At 37.5% G+C, this 27,567-nt stretch overlaps 1 protein-coding gene across 1 annotated transcript in view; it reads left to right on the top strand.

Annotated features, from left to right (window-relative positions):
* Positions 1 to 25,268, top strand: part of otogl (otogelin-like) — a 131,495-nt gene extending 106,227 nt beyond the window's left edge. The window contains exons 40-58 of the mRNA XM_078416640.1: positions 106 to 195; positions 2,238 to 2,427; positions 4,496 to 4,716; positions 5,742 to 5,880; positions 7,417 to 7,608; positions 8,729 to 8,941; positions 9,693 to 9,797; positions 9,958 to 10,065; positions 10,438 to 10,539; positions 11,934 to 12,038; positions 12,117 to 12,157; positions 13,896 to 13,959; positions 14,907 to 15,085; positions 17,005 to 17,106; positions 17,977 to 18,096; positions 19,762 to 19,807; positions 21,761 to 21,832; positions 24,342 to 24,421; positions 24,783 to 25,268. Of these exons, the coding sequence (XP_078272766.1) occupies positions 106 to 195; positions 2,238 to 2,427; positions 4,496 to 4,716; positions 5,742 to 5,880; positions 7,417 to 7,608; positions 8,729 to 8,941; positions 9,693 to 9,797; positions 9,958 to 10,065; positions 10,438 to 10,539; positions 11,934 to 12,038; positions 12,117 to 12,157; positions 13,896 to 13,959; positions 14,907 to 15,085; positions 17,005 to 17,106; positions 17,977 to 18,096; positions 19,762 to 19,807; positions 21,761 to 21,832; positions 24,342 to 24,421; positions 24,783 to 24,983 (2,370 nt within the window). The 3' untranslated portion in view covers positions 24,984 to 25,268. The remainder of the gene's footprint in view (positions 1 to 105; positions 196 to 2,237; positions 2,428 to 4,495; positions 4,717 to 5,741; positions 5,881 to 7,416; positions 7,609 to 8,728; positions 8,942 to 9,692; positions 9,798 to 9,957; positions 10,066 to 10,437; positions 10,540 to 11,933; positions 12,039 to 12,116; positions 12,158 to 13,895; positions 13,960 to 14,906; positions 15,086 to 17,004; positions 17,107 to 17,976; positions 18,097 to 19,761; positions 19,808 to 21,760; positions 21,833 to 24,341; positions 24,422 to 24,782) is intronic.
* Positions 25,269 to 27,567: the final 2,299 nt, after the last annotated feature.

Genomic DNA, 27,567 nt, shown 5'->3' with positions numbered 1-27,567 from the left:
AGTAAATGACAATTATTTTTATTAAATTTTGATGCTGCTCATTTCAAATTATTATCAATGCAGGATATTTGTTTTGTAATTTTGCACATTTCGTTTGCCTATAAGGTGCCTGGGGGAAACTCTGGATTATGCTTTAAAAAGTTGAACATAACTTCACGTAAGCACAGAGTTCTCATTGATCGACTTGAAAGATTGGTAAGTGCAAGACTCATAATTTAAATATGATAGCTAACCTCTTTTACATTAATTTTCTAAATTCACTCCTGCTGTTACTAATATGTTACCAATGCAAAACGAATGTAAAGTATTATCCAGACATCAATCATCCATAAGTAATAAATTGTCTTTTTTTTTGCCATTCTAGTGATATATTGGATTATTTCATGATTTTCGTGTTATTTATTGTATGATATTACTTTCCCATCTCAGGCACATTAATTTATTGTGTTAAGCAATCTAGAAATGTGATGTACTTGATAAAACAAAACTACATTGGTGAAGCACTTGTGTTTTCCCTTTCCTTCAAAAGTTGGGCTAAAATATTTGTCTTCCAATATTGGGTAGAGGGAATTCCTAATCCTGAACTGGTGAACTCATTGAGCAGATTCGACTGCTTGCTTTCCATCCATTGTGAGCTTTGATGTTCTGGAGAAGGGTGGCTGGGAAGGAGGGAGGTTGGTGGAACTCATGGTGAGTGTCTATAAAATGTTGGCTTGGTTGCTCCTTGAGTATTGTGGCACTTTGTTGTACCACACTTTAGGAAAGGTGTGAAGGGTTTGTCGAGTGTAGAAGAGAATTACTGAAATTATTCCAGGCATGGAGAACTTTTGTTATGTGGACAGACTGGAGAAACTGCAATGATACCCCTTGGAGCTGTGAAACCGTCAGTAAATCGGATAGAAGTGTTTGAAATCATGAAGGGTAGATAGAGGTAAATTGTTCCCATTGGTGGGAAAGTCAAAAACGAAGAGACATAGAATGAAGGGGATTGGCAAAAGAACCAAAGATGACATGAGGATTTTTTTTTTCTCACACATCAGGAAGGTAGGATGTGAACTGCTCTGCCAAAGGTAGTTGTGGAGGCAGATGGCATGGAATAGGTTGCTCTAGCTTAGAGCTGGTATGATTGTGATGGGTTGAATGGCCTCCTTCTATGCTGTAAACCATTCTGAGGAAACAACTTGGAAAAGGGTGATCATGAATAGGTGGGATGTGGAACTTGGCGAGGAACGTTCCACAGGAACTGCAGGTGGGAAAGAAGATAATGGTTAAATCAATAAAGAAAAGATGATTAAAAAGGAGCAAAGAGGAAAGATTGTAATCAGTCATGACTAGGAAAAACATGACCAGTAGGGTGGGATGCAACCAGGACACTGGAAAATTGGTGGATGAGAAAGAAGGCAATTACTGGGAGCTTTTGAGAAAGAAGGTGATTGGATTCAATTGTAGCTGGGAAAAGTGATTAAATAAGATAGGGCTAACTGCCAGATAACAGTCGGAAGGGCAACTAGGATAGTCGGAAGGGCAACTAGTCGGAAGGGCAACTAGGATAGAAGACAACGGTGATGGATGGTGACTGGGGAGGTTAGTAAATGGGAAATGCAGTAATTGGAAAAGGGGTGACTGGGAAAAGAAGGTGCTCGGGCCATCATCGTGGCATGATGTCCCGAGCTGATCAGTACAGGGGTGATTGGGAAAGAAGGTACTGAGGAGCAAAATGGTAAGGCACTTTGGAGGATGTGATAGGGATGATGGAGATTGAGAGGATTGGGAGGCCGATGATCAATGGGAGGTGGATGATCAGAGTTGAAGTTGGAAGGAGGGTGATCAGAGGAGGAGACAAAACTTGGACATGGTCTGCATGACAACAAATGATCTGGAAAAGTTTGATACACTTTTGAGATTTGAATCTTGGCTGTAAGGCAAACAAACCTATGAGTATCTGTAGTATCTGCCAGGCTTTGAATACTACATGCATTAGATTTGATTCCTCATGGGCCACAAAAATTATGATCAAATTTGCTACTTGAAAAAATTATGCACAATTACTAATGTAATATTCTGGCTTCAGTAAGCATTTGTAAATATAGACTAAAAAGCTAGTACCAGAGGGCATTGTGCCTTAAATAAATACACTGCAAATACATTTTTTATATTAGCTAATTAATGTGTATAAATATTCAACTCCGGCTGCACATTGTTTGAAAAGGTTGTTGACGTATCTATTTTATTTGCAGACAACAGTGAACTCTCGGCCTGCTCGACTCCCCTTCACAAAATTAGGCTTCCACATACAGGATACTGGAGCAATGTACCTGATCAAGACTCCAGCAGATGTCACTATTCAGTGGTATCGTAGCACAGGCATCATTGTGTTGGAATTTGGTTTGCCTTCCAACAGGACCATAGGAACTAAAGGCTTATGTGGTGAGTGTACCATAGATACGAGGCCAAAATATTCTTCAGAGGATAAAAAGACAATGAATCGGTACAATGCAAGAGGCCCTCACTGATTTGAAGGGAAACCATGGGGAGGGTTTGGGGAGCATAGGGGGGCATCCTGTGGGATGCCATGCCATTGCAGGAAGAGATAAAGAGATTTGATCAAGGTTGGGGCGAAACTGCTGGAACATCTTAGATGGAAAAAGGATACCCTAGAGAACATCTCAAAGGAATGAACATGTCCTACGTCTCCCTGGCAATGTCCTTGGAAAATTCTGCAGTCAGAAGTTGTGCTGAAATGGTCAGGTTAGAAAATCAAGAGACTGATGTCAACCCCAGTTTAATGGGATTGTAATTTTCAAAGTTGACAGTGTGTGTGCGCATATCCATGCAGTTTATATACATAGAACATATACCATGCAAAACGTTCCTCTCGCATGCTTTGAGAACAAATCAATGAGATTCTAATAAAGGTCCATCACGTAATGAATTAAAGGGGTTAAATGAAATGAAGGAATTAAATGGAGAAGAAGAAGTTTTTACATGTCTTGGTTTTAAATCACCTCTTCCTAATCTTGTAAATGCATCCTCGCATTCAATTTTCTCCCAATACTAGAAACATCTCGATATCTACTCTACCTCTATGGATCTTGTATGTTTCAATATAATCACACCTCATTCACCTAAATTCCAATGGATAAAGATCCAACATCTTTTGGCGTCATGATGAGACAGCACCCTGATCCTTGGAGTTAGCCTAATGAATCTCTCTTGGAATGGCTTCAATGCCGGTACATTTCTCTCTTAAATGCAGGGGTCAGAATGATGCACTGTACTCCACAGCACTAAAATCATTTTTTTTTTGTTCTGAGGCAGAGTACAACTAAAAATGATTGAGAAACAAATGCAAGTTTGTCATCTACATGAGAGAATAAATAATAATTCGATTCTGATTGCTTTTAGAAGAGTGTGTGGGAGATATATATTATACTTGTTGGGATATGCATGAGTCCTAATATGTTCATTGACGAATGGAGGAGATTGCCTGTCTCCACTCATCCACCCCCAATCACCACCATCTCTCCCATTATTTCCTGAAGTCTTTAACAATTTATGATTTAATACATACTGACAACAATATTTTATACAAGGGCTCATCCTACACACAAACATTTTGTGGATAAGTATTATGAGAATATTTTCTGAACGAGTGAATTTCAGTCTTTATTATTTCTGCAAATGCTGTTCAGTGAAATTCATTAAACTTTGATGAGGAGAGCAAGCTTTGCTCAATGTTTGTCTGGGCTGAGCTGTTTGAAATCAAATGAAGCATCCACAATGGCCACACTGACTACATTCAGCTAACCCGACATAGATTAAAAATTCTAACCTGCGACTTTCTGGTCACATTTAGAAAGCACAAAATATTGGCATTCTGACTTGGATGATAAATGAATTGCCATACTAAAACCACATTGATAAATGGTGTTATAAATAATCATTCAATTCTATTTATTAGTTTACAATTCCATCACTGAACACCATATAATTTTGAAGATAGACACAAAAAGCTGGAATAACTCAGCGGGACAGGCAGCATCTCTGGAGAGAAGGAATGGGTGATGTTTCAGGTTGAGACCCTTCCTCACCCATTCCTTCTCTCCAGATATGCTGCCCGTCCCGCTGAGTTACTCCAGCTTTTTTGTGTCTATCCGGTTTAAACTAGCATCTGCAGTTCCTTCCTACCATATTATTTTAACATTTATTGGAAGATATTAGTTTGAATAAATTAAGACAATGTACATAGCTGGGAATGCCATCTTCAATTCATTGCTATAAGAAATTATTGGACCCATTATGGGCTGATCAATATCTGTTTAATTCATTGTCTATAAGAAATTATTGGACCTGTTATGGGCTGATCAATATCTGTTTAATTCATTGTCTATAAGAAATTATTGGACCCATTATGGGCTGATCAATATCTGTTTAATTCATTGTCTACAAGAAATTATTGGACGCGTTATGGACTGATCAATATCTGTTTACACAGGCTGCTGCAATGGCAGCCCTGCTGACGATCTCAAGCTATCGAATGGAACTATTGTTACAGAAGTGGAAAATATAGGACTTTTCCTCGAAAGCTGGATGGTTGAAACATCTGGATTAAAGCGAGACTGCTTTAGATGCCGAAAACAGAATTGCACCACTGGTAACTGCACTGCTTGCTTTGATATGTTGAATCAGAATCCTTGGACCCTATGTCATCAGCATGTAAGTAATGAAAAGACCCATCTCATTTTCGAATTATGCATTAATCAAAATCTTGTGTAATAGAAGAAATGTGGTGTTGTCCTCGTGGATAAATCGAACATTGACCTGTCGCTATAGATATCAGCACCATGTCCATGCCAAACTTGAAGCCACATAAAACTAATCTCCTCTGCCTGCACGTGATCCATTTACCTCCATTCCCACTGCCCCTTTATAACTTGGCCTAATTTAATTTTGTGAAGTGCACTCGTGGTAAGAATTGAAACATATTTTAATATGGGAGAGCAAGCAAAATGGCCTCTGCAATAATCATGGAAAAAACAAATCAGGAAATGGGTTATATAAATCACGATGGTATCAAGTAGCTAACAATCCTCTTTGCATTCTTGAACACTGGAATACAAACTTTCAGTTGGAAATTGCTTGGGTGGGTAGTTACTAATATTATTCATTTTCTCGCAATCCTACCTTCAGATATCAAAGTGCAACAGCAATCCAATTCCTACTAAGATGAAATAAAAATAGAACGTTCTGGAAAGACAGAGCAGGTCAACCAGCATCTGTTAAAAAGCAAAAAAGAATGAACATTTCACTCTTCGCCAGCATCCTGAATGTGAACTTTGTTTCTTTTTCGACAGATGCTGCTTGACTGCCTGAGTGTTTCTTTTTTTTGTAGGAAGGAACTGCAGATGCTGCTTTTCACCGAAGATAAACACAAAATGCTGGAGTAACTCAACGGGACAGGTAGCATCTCTGGAGAGAAGGAATGGGGTCACTCTTATTCTGCCTGTCCTGCTGACTTAATCCAGAATTTTGCTTCTGATTCCTTTTTTTATTGTATATGTCCAGCATCGGAAATTTCGTTTTTGATTTCCATGAGAATGTATTTATGATTGGTAATGTTTGTTACAAAATAATTATTTGGAGAAGCATTGATGATTTGCTTTTTAATTCAAGGGGTAATGGGTATAAAGGTTCCATTATTTGTTCATGTTCCTGTTCATAACTATCTTGTCCACACTAAGGTCACCCCAGAAATATTTTGTGAGCTGTGGATTAGAGATTTTCACTATGTGACACACCAGTGTGATGCCTTGGCTTTATATGCAGCTGCTTGCAATAAATACAATGTTTGTATTCCATGGAGAACTCCAGAATTTTGCCGTAAGTATTAATACCTGCTGTACTATTATCATTAGTCATTAGAAAATAATTGCCATGAAACTCCAGTAACCAATCCTTTCATTCTGTTTGGTCAGAATTAAATTTTATCAACTCTTCCTGGATTTATATATAAAATGAAAATGAAGTAGAATGCTAGATGGCCGAAATGCCTGTTTCTACAGTGCATCTTTCGAAGTCTTAAAAAAAAGAGTCTTAAAAAAAGAATATGTTAGCACGGACTTCCTGCTACTTTGTATTATTTTATTAATGTCATAATATTACAATTTTCATACAGTTCTACAGTCACACTTGTAATTAAGTCTCTTTTTGCTCCAATGATCTAGAACAATTCCTGGCAACTAGAAAAGTAATTAAATTATATCAAATTATTCCCAGCCTTGCTCTATCTTTTATAATCATTTGATTCCATTTGCCTGATAGCACATTTACCCATCTCTAAGGTAGATTTTCTTCCAAAACTGTACTCTGACTGGAAGTAGAGAATTGATTTTTCCATTCAAAGGAAAGTGGCCAAACCAAACCATTCACACCAAGCCTTTCAACCAAACCAGCTGCCATGTCTCTCAGGAGTCTCTTCTCAACAGGCAACTGTTCTCAGATTGAAGAGTTTCCAAGCAAGTTTTCATTGTCTGAAATATTCCTGTTCAGCTTTTTAATGCGTGGCAAACCTCTCCTTTCTACTTCTGCTCCATTGGGATGATCTACTCGAGATTTACTTCAAGTTATTGACAGTGTAAGTGAAGTTATGACTGTGTTAGTGGAGAACTAATCAGAAATATGCCACAAGGACATTAATGAGGACATCGTTAAGTAAGTTACCACCCAGTCTGAGGAAGGGTCTCGACCCGAAACGTTACCCATTCCTTCTCTCCTGAGATGCTGCCTGACCTGCTGAGTTACTCCCGCATTTTGTGAATAAATACCTTCGATTTGTACCAGCATCTGCAGTTATTTTCTTATACAACAAAGGACACATTCACAAGGATTTGTGCTTTGTAAGGTGACCAACGTTTTGGAGTAGAATTAGAACCCATGCTTAAAATGTTGTGGTGAACAATCATGAACACAATGTGTATAGAAAGGAACTGCAGATGCTAGTTTAAACCAAAGTTAGACACAAAAAGCTGGAGTAACTCGGCGGGTCAGACAGCATCTCTGGAGAAAAGGAATAGGTGACATTTTGGGTCGAGACCCTACTTCAGTCTGAAGAAGGGTCTCGACCTGAAAAGTCACCTATTCCCTTTCTCCAGAGATTCTGTCTGACCCGCCGAGCTACTCCAGCTTTGTGTGTCTATAATCATGAATACAACTTTGGTCGAACTGGAATTGCATGTAATTTTTAGAGGTATGTTAACAGGAAATTTTCTAAATAGTATGCATTCGAAATTGGTTTTCATGAACAGCCCAGCCGATAATTTTGCTTGATAAAATATTTCTAGGTATGATGCCTATTTATAAATTGATGGCTTCAAGCCTACATTTTTGCATTAACTAATTCCATTGTTGTCCATACAGCACTTAGCTGCCCTATAGGCATGGAATACCAACCTTGTGTGCCAGCTTGTGAAAGCAAAATGTGTCAGAATAAGGACTTCTATTTGGAGCACGACCCCACTTGTTCGTTCATCAGTGAGAGTTGTGTCTGTCCGCGTGGGACCGTGCTACACCAGCCTGATTCCAACTATTGCATTACTGAAGAAAAATGTGGTTAGTAATCGCAGCAGTTTGAATTATTTACAAAATGTGTAGCAAATCAAAATAATACACCTGTAATCGTAACAAGGACAGAATCCCCCTCGTTCTCACCTTCCACCCCACCAGCCAGCGGATCCAACAAATCATCCGCCAACATTTCCGTCACCTGCAACGGGATCCCACCACTGGCCATATCTTCCCATCCCCTCCCCTCTCTGCGTTCCGCAGAGACCGTTCCCTCCGTAACTCCCTGGTCCACTCGTCCCTTCCTACCCAAACCACCCCATCCCCGGGCACTTTCCCCTTCAACCACATGAGATGCAACACCTGTCCCTTTACCTCCCCCCTCAACTCCATCCAAGGACCCAAACAGTCTTTCCAGGTGAGACAGAGGTTCACCTGCACCTCCTCCATAATTTCTCCTCACCTGTAAGCAAAGATTATTACTCTGTAGTTAAGCTAATCAGCTAATTGGCAATTGTATCCAATTTTGTTTGATTTTCGTACAGTAGCAAATTTAAGTTTTCAACTTACCGACTAGTGAAAGGCTTGGATAGAGTGGATGTGGGAAGGATGTTTCAACCAGTGGGAGAGTCCAGGACCAGAGGTGATAGCCTCAGAATTAAAGGACATTCCTTTCGGAAGGAGATGAGGAGATATTTCTTTGGTCGGAGGGTGGTGAATCTGTGGAATTCATTGCCACAGAATGCTGTGGAGGCTGTCAATGGATATTTTAAGGCAAAGATAGATTGATTCTTGATTAGTACAAGTGTCAGGGGTTATGTGGAGAAGGCAGAATTATGGGGTTAGGAGGGAGAGATAGATCAGCCATAATTGAATGGTGGAGTAGACTTGAGGGGCTGAATGGCCTAATTCTTCTCCTATCACTTATGAATATGCATGGTGTCATTTTTCACTAAATCTTTGTTTGTAATACAAATGCATTAAAGGAAAGTGAATCTCTTAGTTTCTAATAAAATGATTATATTATTTTGAACAAACTAATGCACATGTGCATCCAAAAAACTCATAAATGAATGCATCGTTAAATTTGACTTAAGGACAAGATGTGATAAATCATGCGATCCGAACGTGTGTTGATTTTAACTATTTAAGTCTCGATTTGTTCCAGCCTGCACAGACAATGAAGGTCAACCACGATCGGCAGGTGAGACCTGGAATGGATCTCATAAAGGGTGCTGTATGTACAACTGCTTGGATAATGGAACCATCATCTCTATCGAACCTGAATGCAGTGAAGTATCATCGCCAATCTGTGAAAGAGAAGGAGAGATTATTATTAATGTCATTGAAGAAGGAGCATGCTGTCCAAAGAAGATTTGTGGTATGTGTTATGAGTAAATAGCAAGTTCCATTGTTAGAAATGAGTGTAAAGTTCTTTGCTTTTTATGAACTGTAGAGTCCACATTTTGGACAAGAATTGTGCAGAACATTTGTGCATAATTAAGTGGAGACTTCCAGCCACAATATCACCAAACTGGCAGTATCTCTGGATAGAAGGAATGGGTGATGTTTCGGGTCGAGACCCTTCGTCTGAAGAAGGGTCTCAACCTGAAACGTCACCCATTACTTCTATCCAGAGATGCTGTCTGTCCTGCTGAGTTACTCCAGCATTTTGTGTCCATCTTCAATGTAAACCAGCAGCTGCAGTCCCTTCCTACACAATATCAGCAATATATTTCCAAGTTGGCATGTTGTGTGACTAGCTGGAGAACATATAAGTACTGCTGCCTCTGTGCTCCCCTTGTCCTTCTTGGTGGTGAAACGTGCAGGTTTGGGAGAAAATTGTGAGTGGAATATCTTTTGTACCGCCATAGGCAATTTCCCTATTTATTCTGCTAATCTTGTCTGATAATTAAGTCAAAGCATTAGCTGGCTTTTACTCATGGCCAAATGTGAAAAAGAATTGCTTGCCCCTGTGTTTTTTTTCATTTTTCCTTCACGGAGTAAATGGCCTTTCTGATCTTATCATTTGACTTTTTGCTAAATATCTAATTAAGTGTACTATATTCATTGCTTGGAAATATTTTTAAAAAATAGATTTCAAGCATTTTAACTACTTGCATTTTGTTCAGAGTGCAACTTGACCATATGTGAAAGTGATGTCCTGACATGTGAAAACGGAAACAAATTGATGATCGGCTATAGTGCCATCTCCTGTTGCCCTGAGTACCGATGTGGTAAGTTCAAGGAAGTTTACATCACTTGACTACATTTAAGAGGACTGCAAATTTGTCATTGCTTTCTTATTTGAATACACTTATGTTATGGCAATGCAAAATATTAATTGCTACTTTTGTTAATTTACTATCATGTCATTTTTGATGTTCAAAATAACAGAATGTGACCCTCTGGCATGTCCAACAAGTTCACTACCTGCATGCAGGGAGGACCAGTTCCTGGTTGAAGTGCGAAGAGACGACTCTTGCTGTTTCTCATTTCAATGCGGTGAGTTAATGATGTAGGAATTGATTTTCATATTAACGAGCGTGCTGTGAACAAGATTGGACAGGAAAGGCAGTCTCTCATGACTCAAATTTTAAAAGCAAAATGGATCAACTCAATTAACAGTTCTCAGTAGGAATTATTTTTAACTTCAAAGGAAAGGTTAATTCACTGGGGAAAATGAAACCAGTAGCTACATATTATAGCTGTAGATCATGTATATATTTATTAAAAAAATGATTGATTTCATTAGGCAGCTTTTTAAAAATGTTTTCTGCATGGTATTGGTTGGCTGTAGCACAAAACTCTACTTAAAAAAACAGAGTTAGTGAGATGATTACTGTTGATTTCACAAATAACTTTTGGATTTTCTAGTGTGTGAATCATGCATTGACCCAATTCCAATGTGCAATGAAGAAGATTTTCTTGCAGTAGATCTCAACACTGCTGACCGTTGCTGTCCACTCTACCACTGTGGTGAGTGAAATATCACACTTACTTTTTCAAACTGTTTGCTAAGTAATTGATGTGACATATTTAATATTTTTTAATGTATGTATGTTTTTTTGTCATAGAAACGATGATAATCCACTTTTCAGAGAAATAAAATACCTTGGCAATTTTGGGAAGAATCTTCCTTAACATGTACTAAAAAGTGCTAAAATGTTTCCATTTCTTTCTTAACATTACCATTCTTCAGATATGCATTAAGCAATTGGCTTTTGCATTTACAAGATAGTATAACCATTGACGGAATAAAGCTGTCACAGGTTTTCTCTGGTGTTATCACAAACATATGTGGGAAGGTGGCCAGATTATAAAGGGAATCTGTTCCCCAAACATTTCAAAATGCAATGGGGAAGAACTTATTTTATTAAAGCTGTCAGATGTGAGGTTAAATGTATATGCTAAGTTGAGGAAGAATTCAGGACAAAATGGCTGATGATGCCAGAGAATGTATGATTGCAAAAAAACCCCAATTCACAGCACCATTCAGTCCATCAGGTGCATGGGGTATTTCTGCTTCACATGCATCTCCTTTCATTTTATTTATTTCAACTCTATCAACATATTCTTCTACTTCCTCATGCTTCTCTAACTCCTCTTTAATAACAATATCTTCTCCATCACTCCATGGGTAATTCTCTCCTCATTACATTACTACCTGGTAATGAAGTTTCTCTGGACAACTCCATTAGATTTATTAGTATATCCTCCATTCAAGGCCCCAGTTCTACTCTCTTCTGAAGTGGAAACATCTTCTCTACACATGTCCTCTCACAACCTAACTGACCTCCATCAGTTCATTTCTATGTCTTGAGTTTCAATGTAGTTTATTGTCAAATGTAGCGAGGTACAGTGAAGAGTTTTTGTTGCTTGCTAATCAGTCAGCAGAAAGACAATACATGTTCCTCCCACACTCCAAAGACGTACAGGTATGTAGGTTAATTGACTGGGTAAATGTAAAAATTGTCCCTAGTGTGTGTAGGATAGTGTTAGTGTGCGGGGATCGCTGGGCGGTGCGGACTTGGTGGGCCGAAAAAGGCCTGTTTCCGTGCTGTATCTGAAATATGAAAAATATTACAATCGAACCATTTGCAGTGTATAGATACATGATAAGGGAATAACGTTTAGTGCAATGTAAAGCCAGCAAAGTCTGACCAAGGATAGTCCAAGGGTTACCAAAGAGGTAGATAGTACAGTAGTTCAGCACTGCTCTCTGGTTGTGTTAGGATGATTCAGTTGGTCTCCCTTTTTCTGGAGAAATGATAAGTAGTGTATACTACTCGAACTGTGTAACAATTTGGTATCCTTTTCAATTCAAATAAATTTAACGATTTTTATGTTTCTTATTTTCTTCTTCAATGCAGTCTGTGATGAAGACTTGTGTCCCTCTCCCAACAAGACCTGTGCTGTTGGAATGAAACTGGTGAAAGTGCAGATTTCAGGACTCTGCTGCCCTGACTGGCAATGTGGTAATTATGAAATGTGTTTTTTTACAACATAATTAGTTTTAGATCAATGCTTCGGTTAATTATTCTCTTGTTTTGCAGATTGCAGCTGTGAAAACACGACCATGAAGATGTGTAGAGTGGTATGTTAATAATGCAATGTGAATTAGTGTATCACTATGTAGTATGTCCTTAGAACAAGCCTAATAAGAACATAAAATAATGTCTCAAAATATTTTTTTTAATCTGTCTGCACATAGATTTTAAAAGGATGACATATGCATACATACTGAAAATCTCTGATTAGTTCCCTGAATTAGTTGAACGTTGAATTCGCCGATTTTAGATAACCTCTAACAATCCCTCCCTCCTACCCATTCTCCCCTGGAACCCTCCTGTTCTTTCCCTCCCCTCCCCTGCCCTGTTCCCCAACTGGACTCACACCTATTTTTCCCCTTCCACCCCCCCTGGCCTCTTCATACATTCCTTCCTCTGGCTTCCTAATTTACAATTCTTCAATCTTCCTGTCTCACACATTTTGTTTTAATGTGTAGGAAGGAACTGCATATGCTGGTTTACACCAGAGGACATTGATTTAAGGTGACGGGGGGAAAGATTTAATGGGAACCTGAGAGGTAATGTCTTTACACAAAGGGTGGTGGGTGTATGGAACAAACTGCCGGAGGAGGTAGTTTAGTTTAGTTTAGAGATACAGCATGGAAACAGGCCCTTTGACCCACCAAGTCCATGCTGACCATCGATCACCTACACACCAGCTCTCTGTTATCCCACTTTTGCATTCTACACACTGGGGGCAATTTAAGACGCCAATTAACCTACAAACCTGTATGTCTTTGGGATGTTGGAGGTAACTGAAGCACCCTGAGGGAACCCATATGGTCACAGGAAGAATGTGCAAACACCACACAGACAGCATTCGAGGTCAAAGTTAAACCTTGGTCTCTGGCGCTGTGAGGCAGCAGCTCTACTGCTGTGCCACTGTGCTGCCTCGGTATCATTGGTGTGTCGGTAACTTAAACACCAAGCCCTAGCAACCAAAAATAATTCTACATTTAAGTTATTTCATAAACAATTCTCAAGCCAACATGGCAAATGTTTAGTTTAGAGATACAGCATGGAAACTGGCCCTTCGGCCCTCCATGTCCACACCAACCATCAATCACCCATTCACACCAATTCTACGTTAACCCACATTCGTATCCACTCCCGCACATATTTACAGAAGCCAATTAACCTACAGTCTTTGGGATGTGGAAGGAAATTGGAGCTTTATTTAAACAATGGCAGAAGTAAAAAGGTAAATTACTTTGAAAGGTAAAGGTAGTTGAGGCAGGTACCATCGTAACTTTAAAAAAAGATTTAGACTGGTACATGGATAGTGCAGGTTTAGAGGGATGTGGGCCAAATGCAAGCAGGTGGGACTGGGGCATATTGACCGGTGTGGGCACGTTGGGCCAAAGGGGCCTGTTTCCATGCTGTATGACTCTATGGCATGGAGATAAGGACACAGATGTTACTGCATTGGTGTTACAACAGAGGACACATTTTTGCCTCGCCAACTTTTCTTATTGAAATTATACTAGAAACTGCATTAATGCAGTTATAAGTATGCTCTAATATGGTTAATGTTCAAGGGCATTTGCTGATCTGCAGAGAGCTGATTAAAAGCTCAAGTGATCTTCCCTCCACCATCCTCTGGGGCAGAGAATTCCAGAGATTCCCAACACTCGTAGAAGAGAGATTTCTATACACCTCAGTTTTAAACAATTGCCTGCCTATTTTGTAGCCACAGTATATCCTTGTTTGTGACTCTTGAGTCATTTCTTATGTTGTTGAATTTTGCTTTAATTAAAAAATCAGGGGGAAGTTCTAACAGAGGACCCTGGCTTTCAAGATATCTGTGGCTGTACTCGTTCCATCTGCAGTAAGTTCCCTGCTGTTTACCTGAACTTTAGCATCTTTTAGATAAATTTGAAGCACTCTGACCGCTGGCTGGCTCACGCATTTTCATACAGTAACCATGCACATTTATTTATTAGGTGGGCTGGCATCTGACATGCATCTGATTATTATGTCATTAATATTCCCATGGTGGTCTGCTAGGATGCCCTAACACCAGATCTATTTTCTTTCACTACCAGTCAATATATCTATCAAACAAGTGTTTGAGTTGTATTTTATATTCGAGACGACCTGTGTTGTTAACTTCGAAATGTCACAAATTCATTTTTTTTAATATGATACAGCATATTTAGAAAAATTGATTTAATTCCCTTTACCACGTCCATATTTGAACCAGATTTCACAGAAGAATAGAATACCACCATTGATTCCAGTTTTTCTTTAACTGAATTTTGAGAAAAATATTTGTGAAATTGGGATGAGATACCATCTCGATAAAATATGAATTATGTTATAGAAATGCACTAATGTTATTGAATAGATTTATGTTATAAGTTAAATAATTTTAAACACAAATAGGTAAAATATACTGTATAAGTAGACATGGAATCTACAGCGGAGAATGTTTCCCTGGATCATTAACACTAAATGGTGCTTGTTTTACCCCTTTGTACATTACGAGGGGTAATATCAAAGGATGAGCACCAAGGTTTGAGTAGCCTACAGTCTGAAACTTTTGCCATACCATTGAACTAAGACAAGCTTTTCTCCCTTTATAAAACGATAACAATTATTTTTCATTTATATTTCATTTTGTATTCATTGCTCCAGATTAGGTTAAGTAATCAATTGGTATTATAGCTTAATTTTGAAAAAATAGTAATAATAAGCACATTTTATTTTAACTGAATAATTCTGATGATAATGCACCTATAATTATTAATTAGAGTACGCATTTAATTGTTTCAGGAAAAGCTGATGTCTGTCTCTTCGAAGGTGTCACTGCACTTAAACTTGGTCAGTCACTGGTTCAGCACCTTGAAGGTGACCAATGTTATATAGCAAGTTGTTTCCAGAGTGCAGATCAACCCATGGAATCTCCTTCAATGGAAGTGTCAATAGTTAACTGTTCTGCAAAATGTGAACCTGTAAGTTTATAAATATAGTCATTTGACTTTTGAAAATTACAAAGTATTCCATCTTTCAATGCTACATAAGGTTTTCTGTTAACAACTAACATTTATTATGCTAAAAGAATTCATGTGTAACAGAATTATTTCAGTCTAGCTTACTAACTCTCCAAGTATCAAAGATTTCTTGTCTTTGATAATTTGGTCTTAACCCAAGTCTCCCAGCAACTCTGAGCCTGGTCCCCCTTCCCCACCCCCCTCTGCATTTGAACACTTTGCAGCTGCTACGATGGTCAAATACACAAGTGTTCTCCGAAGCTTTTGCCGGGAGTGGCTTTCTCTTGGTTCAATTGTTGCCCGTGTATGACAAGGGCACCTTCAGCAACCACTCTCTTTTCCAACCATTCACCATCCTCTGGCATCCCTGTGTTTTTGTTCTTGAATCTTTCTTTGCTTACCTGCATGTTGTGTCATGTGATCTTCTACAAGGCTACCAACGATATTCAATTCAATATCTCCACCAAATCTCTTTATTACTGCCAGGCTCCCAATGCCTATGTGCAGTTATCTGCATTAATATTCTGCATTAAATGAGAACCTCCAGCCAGAAGATTGAATTGTTTTCATTCATGATTACAAACCCTTTTCTCTTGTCTTTGACTCTGCCTAGTTCCTTACATTCAGACTCTGGCAACACCAGGCTGTTTGCAACTTCAGTGTTCTGTTTAATCCTGAGCTGGATTTACAGTCCATGTTCTTTCCCTCCAATTCCCCACCCATATCCCAGACTATCTAACTTTGAAACCTGATGCAAGTTTTATTCATTTCTGAGTTTGAAAGCTTCATCCCTGTCCTATTGGATTTACTCCATAAATTTGAGGTAATTGTAAACTTTGCTGCCATATCTTATAGAGCATCAGGATCTGCTACATTGCCTACCCTGGTCCCATAGTTGTAATTATTCTGGCCCCATAGTTCCTCAAATTAAAAATTTCATGTAATATTTTTATGACCTTGGCTCCTCATCTGCACCTACCCTCTCCCCTCCTTCACAATGTACATTAATTCTCTCCCATTTTCCACTCCTTTCTACCTTGGGTCATTCCAATATAATTGCTTAGTTTTTTTAGCCACAAATTTCCCATGCTGTGAATACAGCCATAATCTCCTCTACTGCTGTGCCTGTTATGTTCGCTTGTTTTAAAATCCATCTCTTCTGAGTTGTATGTCTGCCCTTGTATTTTGCTGATTGTTAAATCACATTAACCTCCAGTATCTATCTGCACCAGGCTTTTAAAGTAGCTCTAAACAAAACAATATATCAATGAAAGTTAATGTTGGCGTAGCACGATCTATCTCTTTTGTGAATACAGTTGATTTATTTGCAATATTCCTGAGAAGAGAAACATTGCTTTCCAAGGATCAGTTTGAATACTATTTCAAATGCAATTTGTTTTTTCCTTCACAAAGTTTATAATCTGATCTATTTCAGCCAGATGTTCCTTATGTTGTAACTTGTACATTGTTGATTCAATTGCAGGCACAGTCGAGTTTAACGTTTTATACAAACTGCAAAAGAGAAACTACCTCTTTATTCTGGTTACAAATTTACTTTTGTGCAACTGCATTTACAACAGCATAATAAATTATGCCAACATTTACTGATATTTATTATAAAACAAATTGCCAACCTGTGATTCATAACAACTTTTGCAATATGCCAGCAATATGACACATTGAAGACATGTTTTGCTATGCGTGTATCAAATAATTTTAATGCAATTATCATCACCTGTGATGAGTTTTGTTGAGCAAAGATATTGTGATTTATGTAAACATTGACCAAGACTGAGGTGATAGGAATTCTCTTAGTATCTTTTTTGATAATCCACTTCTGATTTTCTTGCCGTAAAGATAATGATTGTATTAATCAACAGCACCAAGTCTATGTTCCTTCAACTGATCCGTACGTTTGCTGTGGAACCTGTAAGAATATCTCATGCCCTTTTGAGGAAGAAGGCAGTATTATTTTACATAATGTAAGTTGATCCAGGGTATTATGTAATATGATTAATTCTTTTTCTATTCATTTAATACCAATGACATGCAAGTCATTTGTTTAGAGAGATGTAAGAACATTTGTAACTATCATAAAGCTGCGAAATTATGAGTTTGAAATAGTAGCTAACGATAGGTGAAAAAGTGAACCTGTTTTAAGGCCTGAATTTGCAGTGGGGCGGGGACTTTCCCCTATTAAAAATGAATTCCATGACATTGGAAAAGGGTTTAAGTTGACATTATACTTTCCACCTCTAAAACTGTACATGTCGTCCACAGCAGATATCTCACCAGCAGCCATTTATGATGCCAGATCTGGGGTGGGAGATGGGGGTGAGGGGGGTGGGGAGGGGGGAGGGGGGGTGTTGGTTATGTGTGTGGTCGAAGATAGTTGATTGTTCAGAAAGGACCCTGCATGACAATACAAAAGGTTGATCTGCTGCCTGGCATTTTCTGTTTCTGAATACAAATAGTTACCTAATTTTCCTAAGTTTGGGTTGCAGATAAAATATTGCCACATGGAATGGGATGAGATATTAATTAATTTTAGAATATAAATTTAAAAAATACATATCATTATTTGTGAAATGCCGCAAATATAATAAAAACCTGCAAAATTGTATAGCATTCTACATAGATTTTATTTCCTCAGGCAAATTTCAGAGGTGAACACTTTGGATATGTTTTGTTCCCGTCTGGTTTAACCATTTATTTACCAAATGCTTGGTACATAATTTTGCATGATTTTTTTTTAAATGCATAATTAATAATAAATTAATATAAATTAGGAAAATTATATGTCGACTTTCCAAAATGTTTTATATCATTTATGCTCATTTATTTAACTCCAGGCTGGAAGCTCCTGGATTGCTGACTGTATCAGATATGAATGTCTGGAGACAACTGTTGGAGTCACGATGCTTGGCTCTGGAATGGTCTGCCCACCATTTAATGAGACTGAATGCATACAGGTTTGTACTTTTGTCATCGTAATAATACCGTTCCCTCCACAGAGGTACACAATTTGGAGAGAGCTATCCAACTTTTTGAATGCTCAAAAAGGAACAAGCTCTCCATCTGCAGAGAATCATAGAGCAACAAAAAAATAGAGTTCCACTTGAGAAAGCAATGCCTCCCACAGATATCAACATTTCTCAATGCTTGCACGCATACACACAAATGCATACGCACACACATTTCAACATCCCCAACAAAGACTGGCTGGCTGTCGAACATAAAATATTATTGCCTTTTACCTGCCGGTGGCAGGTCGACTGTACAACAACATGTTTCTTGGTCTTTTGTACTCGTATGCATTTTTCCCCCCTGTTTTTCTGCTTCCAATTTGGAGAAATGTAGGAGAGTCGCACTCTGTTCTTTAAACATTTGAGACTAGGCTGTATCGTAACCATTTGTGGTACAAAACTGCTGTCTCTGAAGTCTAAAGTTCATGAAAGGAAAAATCAAACTCAGAATTTAGAGTGGCGAAGTTGGCATTCAATTACTTATCATATTTGACAAGGATAGATAACTCATACTGGAGTTGGTCAGCAGTACAAATAGTTTGGAGGTGTCTTATTTTCTTTATCTAATAAATATAAAGTCAATATTTGAAAATATGTTATATTTTTTTTGTGGGCTGTTATTTCTTGCTTACTGAATAAAATTGTTACCTGACATTTTGAGATCATATTCTGATTTTGAGATTCCCTAATTTTAATTATTGTCTTGAGTTGTTCACACAATTCCTTTGGATGACTTTGCAGCAAAATACTGGAAATTACTCGGTGCCTTGAAGTATAAACTTTGTGTATGGATATATCTCATCTGCTTTTTCTCACTTCCTTATTGAGCTTGGCTCTGATTTTCAAACTATGCCCTCTTATTCTGGATTCTCAGATGAGAGCAAATATTCTTAAAACTATTGAATAGATCATTCCTCAATAATCTATGCTCAACAAACAGAGGGAAGTTTCTTGCAACCAGTGCACATAATTCTGCACCTTCTCCGAGACTGCTGTAGCTGTCCTGATACATATAGTTCCTATGAAAACCAGTTGTCCAGGTGGGTTTTATTAACAAAAACAAGCACCTGGAGCTATCGTTTTCCATTATATCCCTAGACCCCACGATACATGCTCTGTATATATTTGTCATTGATTCTTTATGAACCCTTAATTGGCCTTTATTGATTTTTATAAATTGACTCCTGATGGTGTTTACCCCTCCATTTTCCTGTTTATTAGCCATTTTGAAAATACTCTGATTTATCTTTTTTCAAAATGATAATCTCAAGTTTATTCACATATAACTTCATCCATCACAATTGTCTCCACTCATTTCATCTGCCTGTATCTGTAAATTGCCCCTCGTGTGTAGGGAGTGGATGAGAAATTGGGCTCATGTGATGGTCGGCACGGATTCGGTGGGCTGAAGGGCCTGTTTCCATGCTGTATCTCTAAACATTAAACTAAACCCAGGTTGGCTCCAATTCCATGTAGTTTTCCTCTTCCTAATTGTTTCTTGTGTGGGTGCCTATCAAATGTGCCTGGAAGCTGACATTAATTAGAAATGATTAATGCAATGTCCTCTGTTACTGAGATCTGTTTCTTTTGATAATTGCACTTTTTTTCCAGAAAGGGGGAATTACAAAGCTTTATATGGATGGCTGCTGCAGGACTTGTAAGTGAACAAGGCTGCATATTATGCTTGTTTCGCTTTGATTTTGGATAGCTGTGGTTCATTCCTGAATTGCTGGGAAAATGGAGTGGAAAGAGCATGTAATAAATGAAATCAGTCTTAATGCCAGTTTGTTAACATTGTAAACAGTTGTGAACTATTTGTTGCACTGCTTATTGGGGCTGCTGTTTCATAAATCCAGGCTGCTGATACAGTTACTTTCAAATTTATTCTGGAGTATAACTGTTATATAAAGAAAAGTGGAATTATTTATTCCAATCTTATTTTAAAGGGACGTTTGGGAATACTATTCACTATTGATGAGGAAAGGAGTAACTTTGAAACAATACCACTTGAAAAAATGGAAGAGATGTTCATTTTTGGACGTTAGCACCAAACGGTTGCACAGATACTGACAGCCAGTTCTACATGTTTCGATCCTCTTTGCCATTGAGTACATTCCAGTCAAACCTTTGTAGTTATCGCTAGTGACCAAAGATAACAGTCTCCCTCAAACTCTAAACATTATTCTGAAGCACAATGTTAGAGATTCATGTACTCATATTCACAAACGCTCTATGACTTTTATTGTCCTGCTAATGATCAAAATCATTGTCTATGGGTAAAATTAGAGTTTGTGAATTTCATTGCATCTTTTGATAGATGGGGAGTAGAATAATGATATTCATGAATCCTTCCTCTCCCAATATTTGGCTCCCTATTTTTCATATGTAAGTCGTTTATGTTGTTATTGTTTTCTCCATTAGCTTTCAATTTCCATTTAATCTTCATTAACTTTAAACAGTTTTTTTGTTTAACTATTTCCCCTCAATGTTTCTTCATTGCTTTCTCTTTTAATTTAGAGGGTATATATTTCATGTGGTAATATACCTACGTTTCTGCTCCACCATTTTACAATTGAAATCTAATTAATGATAAAAGGAAGGGCTTACAAACCAGTAACATTAATAGATTTACCATTTTTACAATTAAATATTTTCCTGAATTCTAATAGGTAGAAAGATTACAATTTGACAGACATGCCTTGAACAAGTTTAATAACCTGTCAAATTTAATTCATTTGGAGTCAGTATTCTGGAAATGGAATGGAAATGGAAATTGAAAAGAGACCTAATTGTCTATATCTCCCAGTCTGAAGAAGGGTCTTGACCCGAATCGTAACCCATCCCTTCTCTCCAGAGATGCTGCCTGTCCCGCTGAGTTACTCCAGCTTTTTGTGTCCCTCTAAGGCTTTTTGTTCCTTCAAATTTTGGACATGTTATAATGGGAACTGATCCATAATCTACCCGGTGCAGCAAATGACTTTGGGGTGGGTGTTGGGTGCCCAAATTTAAATGTTGGGTTTGCGCATCCTGTTGGTCCTGTTGTTAGCGTGCCACATAACATTAAACAATTGCTGGCGGTAGTATTAGTTAGTGCTATATTGCTCAAAGAAAAGCATAGAGCTGTGGGAGCTGGACATTTTCTTGTAGGCGTTTAGGAAATTTAGGGTAAACTGACCAAGCTAACCATCGCTAACAACGGGCTAAAATAAACTGGCCAATATATTTTAAATCTCCAATATACTTTGTAAAACAAACATAATATTTCAACTGAAATCCTTTCCAAAGGTAATAGTCCATAAGCATACAAAAACTGTTATACTTCAGAATTGTATATGTTTAAACTGATGTGGCTGCAGGGAATGCACCTAAATTCAAAACACTTGCTTACATGTGATTCTTTAGTGTTATTTTGATTTATAAACATGCTATCACAAACTAAAAGCATGTGCAGTTGAATGGCCTTTCAAATTCATCACCAGCTTCTGTTCATATGCATTCCTTTTGGCAGCAACATTTACACCAGCTTGAGTTAATGCATGCCAGATATATAAGATTTAATTGTAATTTATGCTGTCATTTTATATTAAACTGATATTGATAATTCTGCCAGGTTCTGGATTGGGTTTATTACCTTTTACCATTAGTCCAGTAGTCCCAACTGGTAGTACTAACTGTGACACAGGTACTATACCCATTATGTACTTTATTTGCAATTTCAGTATTTTATCAACAGCAAAATGTATTGTATATGAGATGCATGGTTTGGGTATTATGTACAAAACACAGAATGACCTGTGTTGTATCGGACTACATGGAACTCGCACTGCAGAAACTGCAAATTGCCTCTATTAGTTTTTACAATCCAAATACACCACTCTAATTATTGCTTCCAACCTTACTATAATACCTCTCTATTCCATTTTTCCTTATCAATTATATTTGAAAGTGTCTCATTCACTCAAACTAGATATTCCATGTATATCTGTTGTTTGATCTGTTCGTAGATATCTTGCATATAGTTTCCTTTGTACTGGGCACACCAGCAAGTTGAAAACTATCTTGTTATTTACTCTACCAAATATATTTTTAATGTTTTACCTACTTCCCAGTCTTCCCTTTCCCCATGTCAATCTACAGCCTGATTGTTGCAGCCACACAGTCTGGTAACATTCTTGAAGATTATATCCATCCATTTTTCAGTATTGCAGCTTAGGACTTGTAATTTTCAATTTGCACACTGTATTGCAAGTCAGATCTAACAGGATTCTATTTCATAGAATCATGGAATGGTTACAGCACAGATGGCCATTTAGCCCATCTTGTCCATGCTGGCTCTCTACCAGAACTGTTGTCTAATTCCACCCTCCATCCATTTCTCCATGGTCTTGCAAATTGTTCTTGCCACAGCTTTATTCAGTTTCCTCTTGAAGACCAGAATGGAACCTGCCTCTCCTCTGTCAAGAACAGAATCATAGAAATTGATTTAACATTACCTCCACTTCTTTTATATTCTGTTCATCTTACTATCACACTTGATATATCAAATCATATTTACCGTAATCTACTCACTTTGTGTTATTCTGTGCCTTGATACATTTTGGTATCATGCAAAAATGCCTCAACCCTGAGACCAAGGATATAGCCAAGCAACATGCATCCAGTTGTGATCAATATGGATACTCTGTGAATTTCATGGATACACAATGCGGGATCAAACCATTCAGTCCAAATAACACATTAACTTTTAACATCTGCATAAGGCTCCATTCCCCCCTCCCACTTTCCTCTACCTTGTTACCAAATCCCTTTAGTCTTCAAAAGTTAATTCTTCCTATCTTTGTTTTCTGAAACCTGATTCTACATGCCTTTGTATGGCATTTTATCAGAACTATGTTTGTGTGTGGGAGGTTTATGGATTGCTACTAAAACAGATTTGTTCTTGTAACCAATCATTTCCCAAAGATACAGCACAGAAGCTAAACTGGATGGAAGCCAGTGCATTTTTGTAATGCCACTTGAGTGATTCCCAATGCTTTTAAATTGACGGGTTGAAAATTAGGGAATATCCAGATTATGGGCACACACCTCCCAAATAATTTTTCAGTGTTCTGTCCCAGAAGTGTATTCAACTGAATATGTTAATAGAGCAAAATCTGCAATATTCTCCTTCACATTGTTGAACTTATCATTCCTTATCATTCCATATTCCTTAATCTTCCTTTTTCCAACTAGTAACAGAAAAATGCACCCTTGTGTCTACTTCCATGATTAATGTATACATGGGCTCTTATCTGTAGCCTGAGAAATACTGGTGAACACTTTACATCATCATTTCATCAAACAAAATAAATTAATTGCAAAGTTTTACTTACATTAAAGCTTTGATGGAATTAAAATTCCCTCCACCCCTGCTTCATGTTATTACCATCATTACATTTTCAAGGAAAACTAAAAGGGAATTTAAAATAGTTGTGACAGCACCAAATGGTTCAGTAGAATTGACATAATTGTTCAGTAGAATTGACATGGTTGAGTTAGGGTTGAATAAGGTAGTTTTAAGAACCTAATGGTTGATGAGAAGAAACTATTCTTGAACCAGGAGGTAATGGATCTCAGTTTCCTGTGCATTCTTCCCAGTGCTAACAGTGAGAAGAAAGCATGGCCAGGGTATTATGGGTCTTCAATGATATTAGCTGCTTTCTTTAGGCTCTTTTGTTAGACCCCTTTGATTGTATGTTCCATAATGGACCAGGCAATGTCCATCAAAAATGTTTCCAAAATCTTACAAAGTTATATGAAATGATGTTTGAATATGCAACTTTTATTTTATTATCTAATTGGAAATTTACCTGTTTTTCAATAATCTAAAAATGCTATAATTAATGAATGCACTGTCAATTAGTAAATGCATTGTATTTAGTATGACATTGGAGCAGTTATTCTTTTGGGGAATAAACACACCACTGGTTTGAAAATATTTTAAAGCAGTCAACTGAACTCTGACTTGATGACAATTATTTTAATTTGCTGTCATAAAATGATGTAACTAATAATACATATGCTCATAGTTGGATTGGTCTGAGCCATGACTGTTCATAAAACAAATAAGAATAACATTTGCATTATTTTTAACACTTGTATTAGTAACGTGCTGACATTTCAAACTGTTTAATGTGCCCATTTGCTACTAGGCAAAGAAGATGTAAGGCCTTGCCGAAAATTAGATGTCAAAATGATCATAAGAAAAGATGACTGCCGTACCACTGGCACTGTATGTAAAATCCTAGCTTTATTTTCATTCCATAAAACCACATATTTCCAATTACAGCTTTCAACAGAACTTGCAGAGGTTCAACGTACAATTTCACAAGTTTCCTTGCTAAAGGTTCTGAAGCTGTATTTTGATTTTCTATTTGCCAAATAACCTAACTCTGACTAAATTATGATTAATTGTTGAACTCAGTTACACACCAAAGAATGCAACTGATTGGCAGTAAACACTGTAAATGTTATCTAGTTGTCAGGGAAATGTGGAGTATTGGAAGGAAGCAGTTAGCCACTTAATTTTCATGTATGAAGAATCTCCTGAGTATTAGATAATACAATTCCTGATGGTTCTTACTTCCTTTCAGGTCACTGTAGCTTCGTGTGATGGTAAGTGTCCATCAGCTATGATATTCAACACTAATATCAACAGCTATGCAAAATTCTGCAAATGCTGCCGAGAAGTCGACCTCACAAATCAGTCTGTGCCACTTTATTGTGCGGGAAATGCCACTTGGATTGAATTTACATTTCAAGAGCCAACAGATTGTTCCTGTCGATGGAATTAATCTACTTTAAGTACGAGTAAAACACAGAGTTGGATAATGGCCTAGAAATTAGTTGTTGTCTTACTGGAAATATGCTCAACATGATGTAACAGAGTGCCAATCACTCTTGTTATTGGAAATAGAAAAAGAGGCATCGTAGTGCCTGTAACAAAAGGAGGCTTTCACCGATGAGCTGCTGGAACCCAACCAGTAGGTGTCTGCAGCTCACTCTCTCTAAATAAGGTCCATAACAAATTGTTGAACTGCATTGCTCTGCGGGAAGACACACTCCAAGACAAACCAATTTCTGGGCCACTCAACATTCAAATATACATTTCAAAACATTAACTACAAATTTATAATTGTTTTGTTTAATACTTTACAAATAACATTTGTAAATTAAGTAGATAATGAAGTAAATGTTTGTGGAAATTAGCAGGGTCAATGTTGTAAGAGTAATCCAATAAAATTTGTATTCACCTATTTTAGCTATTATATAAGAGCAATACTTTATAACTATTAATGCTTTGACTATGTGATAAATGTTTTGTATTACAAAATTTAGTTTCTCATGCATTTTCTTTGCTATATGACATTAATTTCATAAATAGATGCTTTACCTTCTGATTGTTTATATCAAGCAATTTACTTTTTATAGACTGCCTACAAATTGTATTGTTCATTAATTGCCGGAGTTATGAATTGTAAATTACAGTGTAGCATACTTTACTTGCTAAGCTCAGTTATGTAACAAATAATAAAATGAAAAATTGCAATAAATGAATAAATAAATTGCTTCAAAACATCCTTTGTTATTTAAATTTATTTAAAATCTTATTCTTCAACATTTCCTCATGATATTGAACCAATTAACAATATTATTTAAAAATGTCATCAAGAGGGGACAATTAGGAAAATTGATTTATTGTGTACTGCATTCCAATGTTGAAAGTGGTTTAGATTGTTAGATTTAGAGATACAGCGCGGAAACAGGCCCTTCGGCCCACCGGGTCCGCGCCGCCCAGCGATCCCCGCACATTAACACTATCCTACACACACTAGGGACAATTTAAAAAAAAACATTTGCCCAGCCAATAAACCTACATACCTGTACGTCCTTGGAGTGTGGGAGGAAACCGAAGATCTCAGAGAAAACCCACGCAGGTCACGGGGAGAACGTACAAACTCTGTACAAAACGGCGCCCGTAGTCAGGATCGAACCTGAGTCTCTGGCGCTGCATTCGCTGTAAGGCAGCAACTCTACCGCTGCGCCACCTATCGTTGATCATGCGATTGTGAAAATAAAACTTGGCATCTCCACCAACATACGAAAAGAAAGCAGAACATGAGGCCAAGTATTGTATTTTAAAGGATAAACTGGACTGAATTGGTTCTCACAATTATATGTTAATCAATCCTTTTTTCTTGGGAAATACTTTTTGTCAGTCCTGAATTAGCAGGTCCAAAAGACAAACATCTTTAAAGGCATGATTTTATTTTATAACATGAACCTTAAAGGCAATGACAGCAAGCGACAGTGGAAAATAATTGGAAAAAGAAGCGTATTGAATGATGATCCAAGGGAACGAAGTCATTCCGCACTTAAGTCATATGAAATATTTCATTGGTTGTCAGTTAATATATTGTCCTATTTCATGGCTGTCAGTTAATTCCATGTGGTAATTGAGATATCCATGAAATTCTAATAATTAAAAAATATATATATCATGGTATTCAGGGATATATATTGTCCCAGAGCATACAAGCTTCATATACACATGGTCTAATTACCCATGGCAATGTCTTAAACAAGCATTGCACAGTGAATGATATCGTTTTGTTTGCAAGATCAGAAACGTCCCCTTTCCATGCCTTCCACAGATGCTGCCTGATCTTCTGAGTTAGTCCACTACTTGGTGCTCGTTTTTGTAAACGAGCATTCTTTGTGTCTGCAGCAAATTTAGTATTTCCACAATTGAGATTTGTGGCAAGTGCTCAGTCAATTTTCGAGGGTGTCTGATTGTATTCCCAAAGCATTGCAATTTAACCCACAAGCCATTGTATTGGCATTCCAGCCAGAAACAAAGCCATTTTCATGCATTATATTGCTGTAAAAATCATAATATGTCATTATTTCACAAAATGCTGGAGTAACTCAGCAGGTCAGGCAGCATCTTAGGAGAGAAGGAATGGGTGACGTTTCGGGTCGAGACCCTTCTTCAGACTGAAGAAGGGTCTCGACCCGAAATGTTACCCATACCTTCAATTTGTACCAGCATCTGCAGTTATTTTCTTACATAATATGTAATTACATTTCTTGACAAAAATAATAGGAACAAAAGGATTGTGACCCACTGTTTTTTAAAAAATCTGTAGGGATATATTTAAAATATACATTTAAATGCAATTGCTGAATATAACCACACTGCCACTGAAGTGCAAATTTGAGACATTGTCAAACAACAGAATTTATCAATTTGACAATTTAATACAATGTGAGGGAACTTATACATTTTACATCAACCTATAATTATTGATTATGAACTGGGCAAACTGACCATTTTGGTTGATGCCTCTTGAGTTTCCTCTGTGTAAATCAATTTGA

The sequence above is a fragment of the Rhinoraja longicauda genome, chromosome 20 (assembly GCF_053455715.1).
Source record: "Rhinoraja longicauda isolate Sanriku21f chromosome 20, sRhiLon1.1, whole genome shotgun sequence".
NCBI classification, from domain to species: domain Eukaryota; kingdom Metazoa; phylum Chordata; class Chondrichthyes; order Rajiformes; family Arhynchobatidae; genus Rhinoraja; species Rhinoraja longicauda.
Note: the sequence above shows the minus strand (reverse complement) of the source record. Positions and strands in the feature narration are given on the sequence as shown.